Genomic DNA, 12,131 nt, shown 5'->3' with positions numbered 1-12,131 from the left:
GTTAATGTTACCCAAAGATATTTTATGTTATTTGTGGATATTGTAGACGGTAATATGTTTTTGATTTCTTTTTCAGCCCCTTTATTAGTTGTATATATAAGGGATACCAGTTTTTCTTTTTTTGAGTTGATCTTGTATCCTGTCACATTACTGAAGGTTTTTTTTTATCAGCTGTATGAGTTCCCTCATAGATTTTGGGGTCACATATGTATACTGTTATATCATCTGCAAATAGTGAAAGTTTGACTTCTTCCTTTCTGATTTGTATCCCCTTCATCTCTTTTTGTTGTCTTATTGCTCTAGCTAAAACTTTGAATCCTATGTTGAATAGATATTGAGAGAGTGGACAGCCTTGTTTTATTCCAATTTTAGTGGAATCACTTTGAGTTTCTTGCCATTTAATTTGATGTTGGCTGTTGGCTTGCTGTATATTGCATCTATTGTGTTTTGATAAGTTAATTGTATCCCTGATCTCTCCAAGACCTTTTCATGAAGGGGTGTTGGATTTTTGTTGAATGCTTTTTCAGCATCTTATGAGATGACTATATTTTTTTTTCTTACATTGATAGATTTTCATATGGTGAACCACCCCTACATCTCTTGAATGAAGCCAACTTGATCGTGGTGGATGATTTCTTTTTATGTGTTTTTGGATTCGGTTTGCTACACTTCCCTATATATTTTGCAAAACTTTCCTCTTTATTCATTATCCACTGACACTTGCTGCCACTTAGAATCTCTGCCTGAGAAGGTGGAGGTCCAGGAAGCTAATGTTTTGTCTTGCTTTCTGCAGGACTTCCTTCAGCTCCTAGAGATCCTTTAGCACACAATAGGCATTTAATATAAAACACTTGGTATCCAGAAGGCAGTGTTCTGTAATGCTTGGTCATAGAAAGGCATGTGCACGGTTCTAATAGTAATGATAGAGAAATCTTCATGATTTACATGACAAAAACTTAGGCTTACAGACTCTAAGTGCTCTATCAAAGATTTGATGGAGATTTCTAGAAATTTCCAATGTTCCTTTGCTTAAACTGTACTGTTTATGACCAGGATTTATGAATTTGGGAAAATAAAATGTGAATAAGGACTAAGTGACTTTGTTCCATATTCTCAGAAGCCAAGGACAGCCACCTCTACTGTCTACCTACTTTATTCTCTCCAGAAAAGAGCATTTGGTCTTTGATTGTTTCTTTCCCCTTGTTTCTGTTGCTAACTCTCTTACTTTTTATGGGAATATTTTTTTTTGCCTTTCATTTTTGGAAATCTCTTAATGTGATTGTTTTCCCAATAGTGTTTTGTCTTTTCTTGTGTGTTTGCACATAATTAGCCTAATGTATCATTCCCTGATTTTAAGATTTGTCATTATCATCTTTTGCATACTTCTCATGTTCTTACATGAAGACTGCCCCAGCTCTAAAAACTTAATATCTTTTTTCTCCATGATAGGTGAACGAAAATATTTGGACTGTACAACCAGTGGCGGTAAACCAAGCTGCCTTCCCTGCAAAGAAGGGAAGGAATATATGGACAAGGAACATTATTCTGATAAATGCAGAAGATGTACATTCTGTGATGGAGAGCATGGTATGTATCTAAGAAAGCAATTGAAAATGTGGGGATCATGCAGAACCACACATGACACAGTCTGAGATCGAGACCCACTTTAGTACCATATTAACATACAGGAAAAAGCAGAATGAGGTTAGCTGGGTCATGTGGTCAGATCCTAAGGTAGTAATCTCTTTTAAGGTCTTCTCAGCAATTCAGTAATTCTCCCAAATTGAAGCAAAGGACAAAATAACCTTATGAGTGGAGCTGTACCAGTTGTAATCAAAGCCACTTATAGAAGCTATTTCCCCCCACATCTATTTAAACTTCTCTTGTGATTCTTATTCACTGTAAGAAGAGACTGCACTTTCATTTCCAGGCCACCCAGACCCAAATAACCACACAGAAACTATATGAATCACAACTGTTTTACCAATAGTTCAGGTATATTCCTAGCTAGCTTTTACAACTTAAATGAACACATTTCTATTAATCTCTGTATTGCCACAAGGCTATGGCTTACCAGTAATGTTCTGGCATCTTTCTCTTTTGTCAGCTGCATAATATCTCCTTGACTTCACCTACTCTATATATCTTTGTACGGATTTCCCATCTGGCTTTACTCTGCTAAGTCATTGGCCAAACAGCTTTATTCATCAACCAATAGAAACAACACATATAGAAGGACATCCCATATCAGTTCATGGCTGTACAGAGAAACCCAAGATATGGGGAGAATGCCCCCTCATCTTTGGGGGTCTGGTCTATATCATTCTACCTGGAGACCTAAATTTTTGTAGCTATTTCAATCTATTCTTAAGACCAAGATGAAAACAAAACAAAGAAGCAATAGCAACAGCCATACTTTGGTTTGATGTAAAGAAAGCTCTTTGTATCAATTTTTAAAGTTCTCTCTCTCTCTCTCTCTCTCTCTCTCTCTCTCTCTCTCTCTCTTTGTCTCTCTCTCAAAGCTTTAACACAAGACTGTAAAGAAGTAATGCCAAACCCTGGTTATACATTAGAGCTACTCAAGGAGCTATTGTAATACTAATGCATAGGTGTTAACTCCCAATTAAATCAGAATCTCCAAGTCGAGTCTGAACATGTATCTGTTTAAGCCTAGTTTAGGCTTATCATGTAGCATTCCAACATGTTAGACATGACAGTGATGATGATGATGATGATGATGGTGATGATGGTGATGATGATGGTGATGATGGTGATGATGATGGTTTCTAGGCCATGTACTTAAGGCTCAAGGTTCTCAATGAAAGGAACTGAGGGTCCATCTAAGCAACGATAGAGAGTGTCTGATGTAACTAGAGACTACACTTGAATTTCCCAGCTGCCCAATACCAAGTAAACACACAGAAACTTACATTAATTACAAACAGTTTGGTCAATGGCTCAGGCTTCTTACTAGCTAGCTCCTACAACTCAAATTAAGCCATTTCTGTTTATCTATATATTGCCATGTGGCGGTGGTGTTATCTCATTTTCTACATGTCTTGTTTCCTTGGTGGCTGGCTGGCATCTCCCAGACTCTGTCTTCTTTTTCTATCTCTGCTTGGATTTCCTCTACCTGCCTCTATGCTGCCTGAGTATTGGCCAAATCAGTTTCTTAATTAACCAATGGTAATAAAACATATTCACAGGATACAGAGAGGAATCCCACCTTAGTCTGGCTTTCTGGGTTATCTGTCCACTAACAACTCCACTTGACTGTTGGTCCTTTCCATCTGGTACTGCCATTTTTTATTAGTAAACGTCATCATAATGGTGTTAAATTGTAATAGTTGATAATAAACAGTAAATCTAAAAAAAAATCCATGAAAATCCTGGCCATCATTTTCATAGTTTATTTTGAAATAGCTGCTACAACGAATGCTTTACAAACTGTCTTTTTAGGTTTAGAAGTGGAAACAAACTGCATCCGGACCCGGAATACCAAATGCAAATGCAAATCCAACTTCTATTGCAATGCTTCTGTCTGTGAACACTGCGATCCCTGCATCTCGTAAGTTTCAGTATTCAGTGCCTAAAACACTAACTACAACTTGAGAGACCCTTCTAGAGAAGAGCCACACTGAGTGGGAGTTAGGAACTGAGTTCTAGTCTTGACTCTTCCATTTGCTCAGGTACCATCAATTAGCCCCAGACATCACTGAGTACTTTCCAGTCTCTGAACATTACCAAAACCACTCTGTTCAAATGACACTGCTGACTGCTTAGGTTGGTGATGGTGATGGGAGACATGCCACTGTCATCAAGGTTTTGGTTCTCGGGGCAAAGAAAGCCAAAAGACCAATACTTATTCTATGTCAATGCTCCCATGTCTGCTAGAGGCTAGGAAAGCCTGGAAAGGAATTGGATCACAAGGACATTGCCTTGATACTAAAGGGTTTGCTTTTGATTCAAATCTAGAAAACCTGGTCGCACTGCTCATGAATTAGGCTCATTTGAGCAGATCACTTAACCCATCTGAACTTCAGTTCTCTCACTCATGGAATGTAAAGAATATTTAATTAGCTGCACCTACCTGCCACATTTCTCCCGAGATCACACTAGGTAGAATGTGTTGCAAACACAGCTTTTGCATCTCATGGCACACCTTTCTGGTAGTGCACTTGCCCAGCAAGTGCAAGGTCTTGTGTTCAATTCTCAACACTGAAAGAAAAGTAGCTTTTGGTTTGTAAGATGTTGGTTTCTTAGAGAATGCTTAGGACTACTATTTCCTTGGCGTTCTATAAGCCTGTAACTCACTTTTGGAACCTATGGGCTTTCATTTAAAAGGTTTGAAAAGCAGAGGCATGATGCTTCAAATCTTATTAGGAAAAACATTTGAGTTGTTACCTTTGCTTTCCTCTCTAGCTCCAAGTGTCTGAGAGTGTTGAAGGGCAAGTTGGGAATTGCAGGGAAGTAGTTAACTTGGCCACGTAATAGCACAATGATACCTCTGTACACTTTTTAATCCTGATTCAATTTTCTTCTCGATGGCACTCGTTGAGGTATGGTGTAATTATCAGCGTGCTGTTGGTGAACTTACGGGCTCCTGGAGGTTTCCTGATCTCTCTGCACACCAGCATAGGCCTCAGGAAGAAATGGGCTGTGAACTCGGACTATCAGAGTTTACTCGTCTGAAGAAAATCCCACAAGTGCCTTTTGACAGCCCTGATCACTCCCTGCTGGAGCCCTGGGCAGCATCCTAGGCAATGGCTCCCTTCAGGTCATTTTAATAGCTTATAAGACTTTTTAAAAAATTGCACTTGATAAGTTATTTTTCAAATAGCTTATTTTAAGCTCTTGTATCTTAAGAATTCAATTTATTACCAATTTTAACTTTATTTTTGTCTATTCTATTCTTTTGTATATCAGTTTTTTATTACCTTTTAAAACTCTTGATATCATTTTTATTTTTCAAATATGTGATACAAGGATATGTGTGTGACTGCAATGGTGGGGAGACCAGAAGATGTTGTCAGATGGCCCAGAACTGGAGTTAGAGGTGCCTGTGAGCTGCTTGGTGTGCGTTCTGGGAACTGCTCTCTGATCCCCTCCATAGGCAACAAGCACTTGTAATCACTGAGCCATTTCTCTCCCTCCTATGTCTTAAAATAGACTTAACATCGTTCAACCAAACACACAATCACAGTTCTTACCAACTTTTGTTGTACCAACTTTTGATGGTGATCTAGAAATGTCTGAGAGGAAACAAGTGCCGGAGAAGAACAGGCAAATAAAAAGAACCCTAATGTGTAATATACATTGAAAGACAGGAAGGAATCTACGCAGGCCTTCTAAGCTTCTTTTGCCTTTTCCCCCTAGGTGTGAACATGGAATCCTTGAGAGGTGCACATCAACCAGCAACACCAAATGCAAGCAAAAAAGTAATCATTTGCTTATTTTTTTTAACATCCCTATCATCATGTCAGAACAAAAGCTTATTGGTTTGTTATTGATTGAGAGAACAGAGCTTCACTTTATCTTAAAAGCTCCTTAATTTCATGCCAAATGTCCAATATTCCCAACCACAGGTTCCAGTCATCATTTACTATGGCTGCTCATCATCCCCATTTTGATACTATTGCTTGGTAAGTCCTCTTTCTGTTCAAACCGTAGATTGAAATGACATGGGAAGTAGTCGCTGTGCCCACTGAGGAAGCACAGAAAGCCAGGGAGAGTGTGACAATGACACCTGGTCAACTTACCTTCTCTGGTGCTGCCCTTCCCTAATAAACTATTTACTTTAATGTTTATTTAATTTTTATGTTTCTTTATGTTTTGATTACTCTTTCTTATTTTGTGTCTTGAACTTAAAATCTACAACAACACACTTTGTCCAAAAATTACTTCAGAATGTCAGAAGTTAAGGGAAAGCTGGGTCTCATTATTGTTAGTCTAGAAAATCACCTTGAAGCCTAGCGAGGAGAAGATACACCAGCTTTCAGGGACTCGGAATCTTCTAATTTTTTCCTTCTTTGGTGGAACGTGAAGCTGTCTCCTCAACTCACTTCTTTCAATGTGATTCTCACAGTGGTCTCTTTGATTTTTCAGGGATTTTATATAAAAAGTATTGGAGAAAATGTCATCATGACCCTGAATCTGGGACTGCAAATTCTGTGAGTATGCAAAGTTGCATTGGCTTTTTTGAAAAAAAAAAGCAAACAAACAAAAATTAGTGCTTTCTTAAAAACAAATATGTGTTTGTCCATGCACAGTTAGAACAACCGTAATAACGACTAAACACAACAGCAGTGAACTTATTATAAGTTTCTGTGGGGTGCTATGTAAAAGCATCTGACTCTATAGACAATTGAGCCAAGAAGGGGCCTGTTCTGACCTATCCACTTCTTTCTCAAAGAGACCATGTGCACTATCTGTTAGGCAGCACAAGAAAGCATGATTGGAAAGAAACATAGAACTTGGTGTTAAAGATTCTTTTACCAGAGTTTTCCAAGGGAAGAAGTTGGCTTGGGACTCCTAGTGATCCCAAGGGACACTCAAAACCACAAGCAGATTTTTTTTCACCCTGTATTTACACATTGCCTTCAGCATTTACAGTGGATGTTTGTTGGGGCTGCTGGCAGTCTACTGGTGCTGCCAGGGACCAGTGTTAGACTGAGTCATCCCAGCACTCATGAACACAAACATTATCTGGGCGAGGGACATGATTAAGGAGCCCACTTTAAGATTAAAGTTAGCTTGTAAAAAATCTGATTATGCGGGAAGGCCAAGGCATAACATTGGTTGGATTGTTTCTTTAAAGGTGGGTTAAGCTGAAGCAGCAAGGAAACAGGCTGAATAGATAGTTTTAATCAGTCTCAAAGCATATTATGAAGCTGGCTGAAAAAAGTTGAATTTCTGAAGGCAAGCTCACAAGAGGTGTTTCCAGAATCAAATAAACCCTTCCAAGGCTTTACACAAATGCTATAAGGATCAATAAGGGAGCTTGGAAGCCTGCCAGTGAGAGCTGGAAAAGGGATGTGCGAAGCGCCATGTTTCATCTTGCTATTTTCCCTCCAGAAATGCTATTAAAGTGTGGGGCTCAGATTCCAAACTCCAGCCAAGGTTTTGCTCTTGAAGTCCACTTAATGGCCACAGTATGGCTCTCTTTAGCTAGCCATGGCACTAATGCTAGATGGAATCTACCACAGGAGGATGAAACCTTATAGGATCAAAATTGTATGATTGAAAGAACTCATCTTAACCAAACAGTCTAATTTTCTATATATATGTACATATACATGTGTATATTATATATTTACCAGACAATTGTATTATATTTCCTTCTGAATTTAGAAAGAATTGAATGACATTTAAGTATATATTTCTCTCTCTCTCTCTCTCTCTCTCTCTCTGTCTGTCTCTCTCTGTGTCTCTCTCTCTGTCTCTCTCTCTCTCTCTGTTTTAATCCTCCCAGGAAGACATGCCAATGAATCTTCCAGGTAAGTTCTTATATTACTTTATTTCACAGAAGTGGCTTTGTCAGAATAAGCCTAAACCGGAACAGACTCTAAGATTTTAGAAGGAAATAGTCTTTAAATTTCAGAGACATTGTAGACTTTCCTGATATTTGAACTGTCAGTTCTATAAAGAGTTTAAATTTATAACAGCCTTAATTAAAAATAAACCACGTAGTGATAAGACTTCATATTATGAAAGGTTTAAGAACAATATCTTCCCAATCAGCTGTATCACAGAACTCCCTGTAAACTGATGTCCAGGTCAAATGGAGCCATAGAAAGTTAGCACATTCTCCCCTCTACAACAACATGTCCAATTCTATTTGGTCCTGTCCTTTGACTTCTGACTCAGGGATAGGAAGAACTGACCTTTTAGGTTTGTGGGTCTGTTTATCACGTCTCTAGGGTGCATTAGACATGATTCTTTAAAAAAAAAAAAAAAAACTTCTGCTTTCATGACTGAGATAAGAAGACATAATGATAGCATGTGTGCCCAGCTCAGAGAGTAAGCTACAGAAGCCACAGCAAGCTTGGGAGGACAACTCAAGTTTATTCTGTTTGCATCTATAGGACTCACCTGTACTCCTAATTTTGAGAGGAGACATAAACATGGTTTCAGTTATGGAAATCCCTCATAGAAATACATTTTCAGAGAGTATTCTCTGTTTTCCAGACGTTGACTTGCGTAAATACATCCTGAATATTGCCGAAGAAATGTCGTTAGATCAAGTGAAGACATTTGTCCGGAAGAATGGGGTGTCTGAGGTGATGATAGACGAGATCAAGAACGACAATCTCCAACACACAGCTGAGCAGAAAATCCAGTTGCTTCAGTGGTGGTATCAAGTTCATGGGAGGAAGGATGCATATTGCACTTTAATTAAAGGCCTCAGAAGAATGAAATGCTATGCTCTTGCAGATAGAATGCAGGCCATAATCCAGGCGGACATTGAAAATGCAACTGCAGACACCAGAAATGAAAATGAATGAAAGACAAAGACTCAAGTGAAATCTACCTCAGTTCCAACGAGAGAGAGAGAGAGAGAGAGAGAGAGAGAGAGAGAGAGAGAGAGAGAGAGAGAGAGAGAGAGAATCTTTTAAATCAGCACTGTGGCTGATGTCTGAGTCAGGAGCATTGCTGTGAATTCAAGGCCAGACTGTGCCACATAGTGAGCTCTGGACTAGCCTTGTCTTAAAAATAACAAAAGAAAAAAAAAAAGAAAAAAGAAAAAAACAAAGCAAAGAAGAACATTTTAAACAATGGAAATGTTTAAAAATGACTTTTTGTTGAGAATATTTTCTATTTCCTTAGATTTGAATGTAGGGATATAGCCCCACCCATTGGGGGCGTCTTCGCCTCGGGCTAATGTTTACTGATAAATCTGCAGGGCATGATCCCAGCAGCCCCTTTTCTCTGCTTTTCCTGTTCTCCGCGGAAACCTGTGGTCCTGTAAGTCTATTTCCCTATTAAAGCTGTATATATTTTTATAATCTGTCTGCATTCATTTACGTCGTCACATTTGAAGAGACAATATATTTATAAAATGTGAAGATTTCATGATTCTGTTTTGAGTAATGTTGAAATGCATGTGGAGGATGGACAGGAACAAGAGCAGCTGTGGTAGTGATTTATGTACCCACATAGAAGTCTACACAGAAGCATATAAACTTTAATATCATGCTCTGGCCTTGAGTGTGGATGGTGTGTGCTGGCCTGTGACGGACCATCCTGCTCCGTGGCCATAGAAGGCAAGAGGTTGGCTATAAAGTCACACACACTGTAAAGGTTGTTTTGTCCCAACCCAACTCCAGGATAATCGTAGAGATTTTACCATATGCAGAGACTTGGCTAGTCATCCTTAGAATATACACATGCAAAGCTTGCGTGTATATTTAAATGCAGAATTAAATAAGGTTCTGTTGCAAAGATTTTTTTGTGTGTGTGCAGACCATTGGTGTTTGTGAAGTAATATTTCTGATTTAAATTTGTGTGGAAAATGTGGAATAAATCTGAATGATTGAATATATTATATTTATATATCACTTTATACTTCCAAAACAATTTGCTTGTTTCTCGGGTGTCAAAAGTGCCTTTTTTAAAAATAGGAGTGTATTTCTCCAGCCTCACTACCTCTCAGTTTTCTCCTTGTTTAACTTGATACAAACATATCCACTCCTAAACTTGGAAACTTTTCTAAAGAGATAATTACCCCCCCCCCCAAAAAAAAAACAGAACTGCCTTGGAAATTCTAATCTGATTCAGGAAAGCTACATTACTTTTCCAGGGGTAGGTTAAGGCATGGACTCATGCCTACACCACCAGTGGCGGGGGGGGGGGGGGGGGGGGGAGAACGACAAAAATGAAAGCCCACTTGACTGCCTTTTGGCAATTCCTGGTGTGTTCTCTTTGCCTACAAATGACAGCTGATGCTCAGCAAAGCTGAAATGCCCACAAGGCTCTAGGAATTGCTTCTGTTATTCTCTTCAGGTTCTGAGACAAACCATTTCCTCCATGTATTACTATGCTGGTATCTTTGCATTTAAATCTCTATGAAAGTTGTATTAAATGTGAATTGGAATCTATGGTGTCTCTTATGTTCACGTACTGTGAACTGAGGAGACTCATAAACGGAAACACACACTTGCAGTTACCTAGTGATCTTCCACTAACGAACAATTTTTTTCCTCTATGTATGGAAATGTATGATAAAGGAGATAATTTTCTTTAATTAAAGTATCATTTTGGCATTTCAAATTCTCTGTTGTCTTGCTCGTTGTCTTATTTTTCCTTCACTCTAGTAACCACTTAAATGTTACCTGTTCAATGAATCGTTAAACCTTTTGTTAACTTCTGAAGAGGAAATTCCTCTTGTATATCCTCTTAATAGTTAAAAGATTCATTCCATGACTGCTACCACCAAGAATACTCCTAAATAGAATACAACCGTTTGCCAAATAGGATTATACAGGGGCACTGAAATACTGATAACAAAATACAAACATTAAGGGGTGAGTTTCTCTCTGTGTGTGTGTTCAGTGAGTTGAAAGGAGCAGATTCAAATACTATACTATAGCCACTTGATGACCACTAGGTCTCCTCTCTCTCCCTCCCTCACCTTCCCTCCCTCTCTTTCATCCCAAGAAGCCCTTAAAATTTATTTATCTCTTATTTTTTGCATTTTTGAGAATATCATCTGAACACAGAAATTCATGAAACAATAGCTTCCACATTAAAATCAAATTTAGCAGAAGCTATTTAGCAGAGTCACATAAAGTAAGGTGACTACGGCTCATACCTACAACCAAACAACCAAAGGAGGTTTTGAGGTTTTGCCATATGTGGAGGTGCCCCTTTCTCCCCCTCTTAGGTCAGTGTGTGAAAAAGTGATCCTCTTTTCCTATCATTGACTTCTCTTTCATGTCTTTAATCTTTTTTAATTACAATAATAGGTTTATTTAACCCAATATTTCCAAGAATTTACCTTTTAGGATGCAGTCAGCATTAAAACTTTTATTTAGAACTGGAAGAACAGCTTTGCACAACAGGGGCATGAATTCAGTCCCTAGCAACACAATTAAACAAAGCAACACTCCCTTTAAAAATAAAAAAAAAAACAAAACATTACTAACAAAGCACTATTGATAAGACAGCTTACATTCCCCCAGAAAGTCTTAGAACGACAGCGTGTGCTTTATTTTCACCTGTAAACACATCTCATTTTAGTTTCTCACAGTTCATAGATCTGGTAGACACATGAGGACAGAGGCTACAGCAGAAGGTAATATCTACCTTTCTCTTATTGAAGAGTCCAAGAATAAATAAGTACATATTCCAGAAATAAGGAAATATAAAATTATAAGCCTACGAGAATGAGAAGAGACTGTCAACAGCTTTCTCAACAGCTTAAGGATTAACTATTAACAGTGGGTTACTCTGCTTTCCAGCCCATAGCTCTTTTTGCAAGGCTGAAGCTGCCCTCTGCAAACTTAAGGTCATTCTGCAAACTGAGAATCTGCTTTTAGATACTGCACCCCCCTTCCTGGCCACTCATGACCAGAAATTGATGTGAGTTGAGTTAACTTTTAAATGGTGGGATGTACGTGACTTTTGACTCTTTGGTTTTATATTGTCCCATACCCTTCCCTACTATGCAAAACTGGCTGTGTCAGGAAAGGTGCAGAGCCTTGGTAACACTACCAAGGAATGCCAGGGGAAAAAATGGGCTAAATACAAATACTAGTTTAACTGAAAAACTGTTAATAAACATTGCAAAGAAGGGCAATTTGTGTCTGAGTTTTACCTTGAGATTGTAAAAATTCTTTTGTTATTACCTAATGCTTGGTATAAAAGAGGAGGTCAAAAACCAGCCTTTGCCACAGTCTTACAAATCCATCTCTGGCTGTGGTCTCAGTTAGCTGATAAGCCTTTTGTGCTCCATGAAGTTTTTTTTTTATTTTTATTTTTTTTCCTGGAATAAAGTTTGCTTCTGGTTTATTAGACCTTGGTGGTCTGTCCCCATCTTTGAGCAACCTCTGTGGATCCAACGTTATAGAGCCCTAGAATAACGGCAACTCTATGGCCAATTAGCTCTACTAGCCGAAGTCTGGATTTCCTAG

General features: G+C 38.5%; 1 protein-coding gene across 1 annotated transcript in view; it reads left to right on the top strand.

Moving 5' to 3' along the window:
- Positions 1 to 9,808, top strand: part of Fas (Fas cell surface death receptor) — a 41,801-nt gene extending 31,993 nt beyond the window's left edge. Inside the window, exons 3-9 of the mRNA XM_057778622.1 lie at positions 1,450 to 1,587; positions 3,460 to 3,568; positions 5,377 to 5,438; positions 5,586 to 5,642; positions 6,106 to 6,170; positions 7,472 to 7,496; positions 8,188 to 9,808. Coding sequence (XP_057634605.1) covers positions 1,450 to 1,587; positions 3,460 to 3,568; positions 5,377 to 5,438; positions 5,586 to 5,642; positions 6,106 to 6,170; positions 7,472 to 7,496; positions 8,188 to 8,504 — 773 coding nt within the window. The 3' untranslated portion in view covers positions 8,505 to 9,808. The remainder of the gene's footprint in view (positions 1 to 1,449; positions 1,588 to 3,459; positions 3,569 to 5,376; positions 5,439 to 5,585; positions 5,643 to 6,105; positions 6,171 to 7,471; positions 7,497 to 8,187) is intronic.
- Positions 9,809 to 12,131: the final 2,323 nt, after the last annotated feature.

Source organism: Chionomys nivalis, chromosome 8 (assembly GCF_950005125.1).
Source record: "Chionomys nivalis chromosome 8, mChiNiv1.1, whole genome shotgun sequence".
Lineage (NCBI taxonomy): Eukaryota > Metazoa > Chordata > Mammalia > Rodentia > Cricetidae > Chionomys > Chionomys nivalis.
The sequence above is the reverse complement of the archived record's forward strand: the minus strand, read 5'-3'. Positions and strand labels throughout refer to the sequence as shown.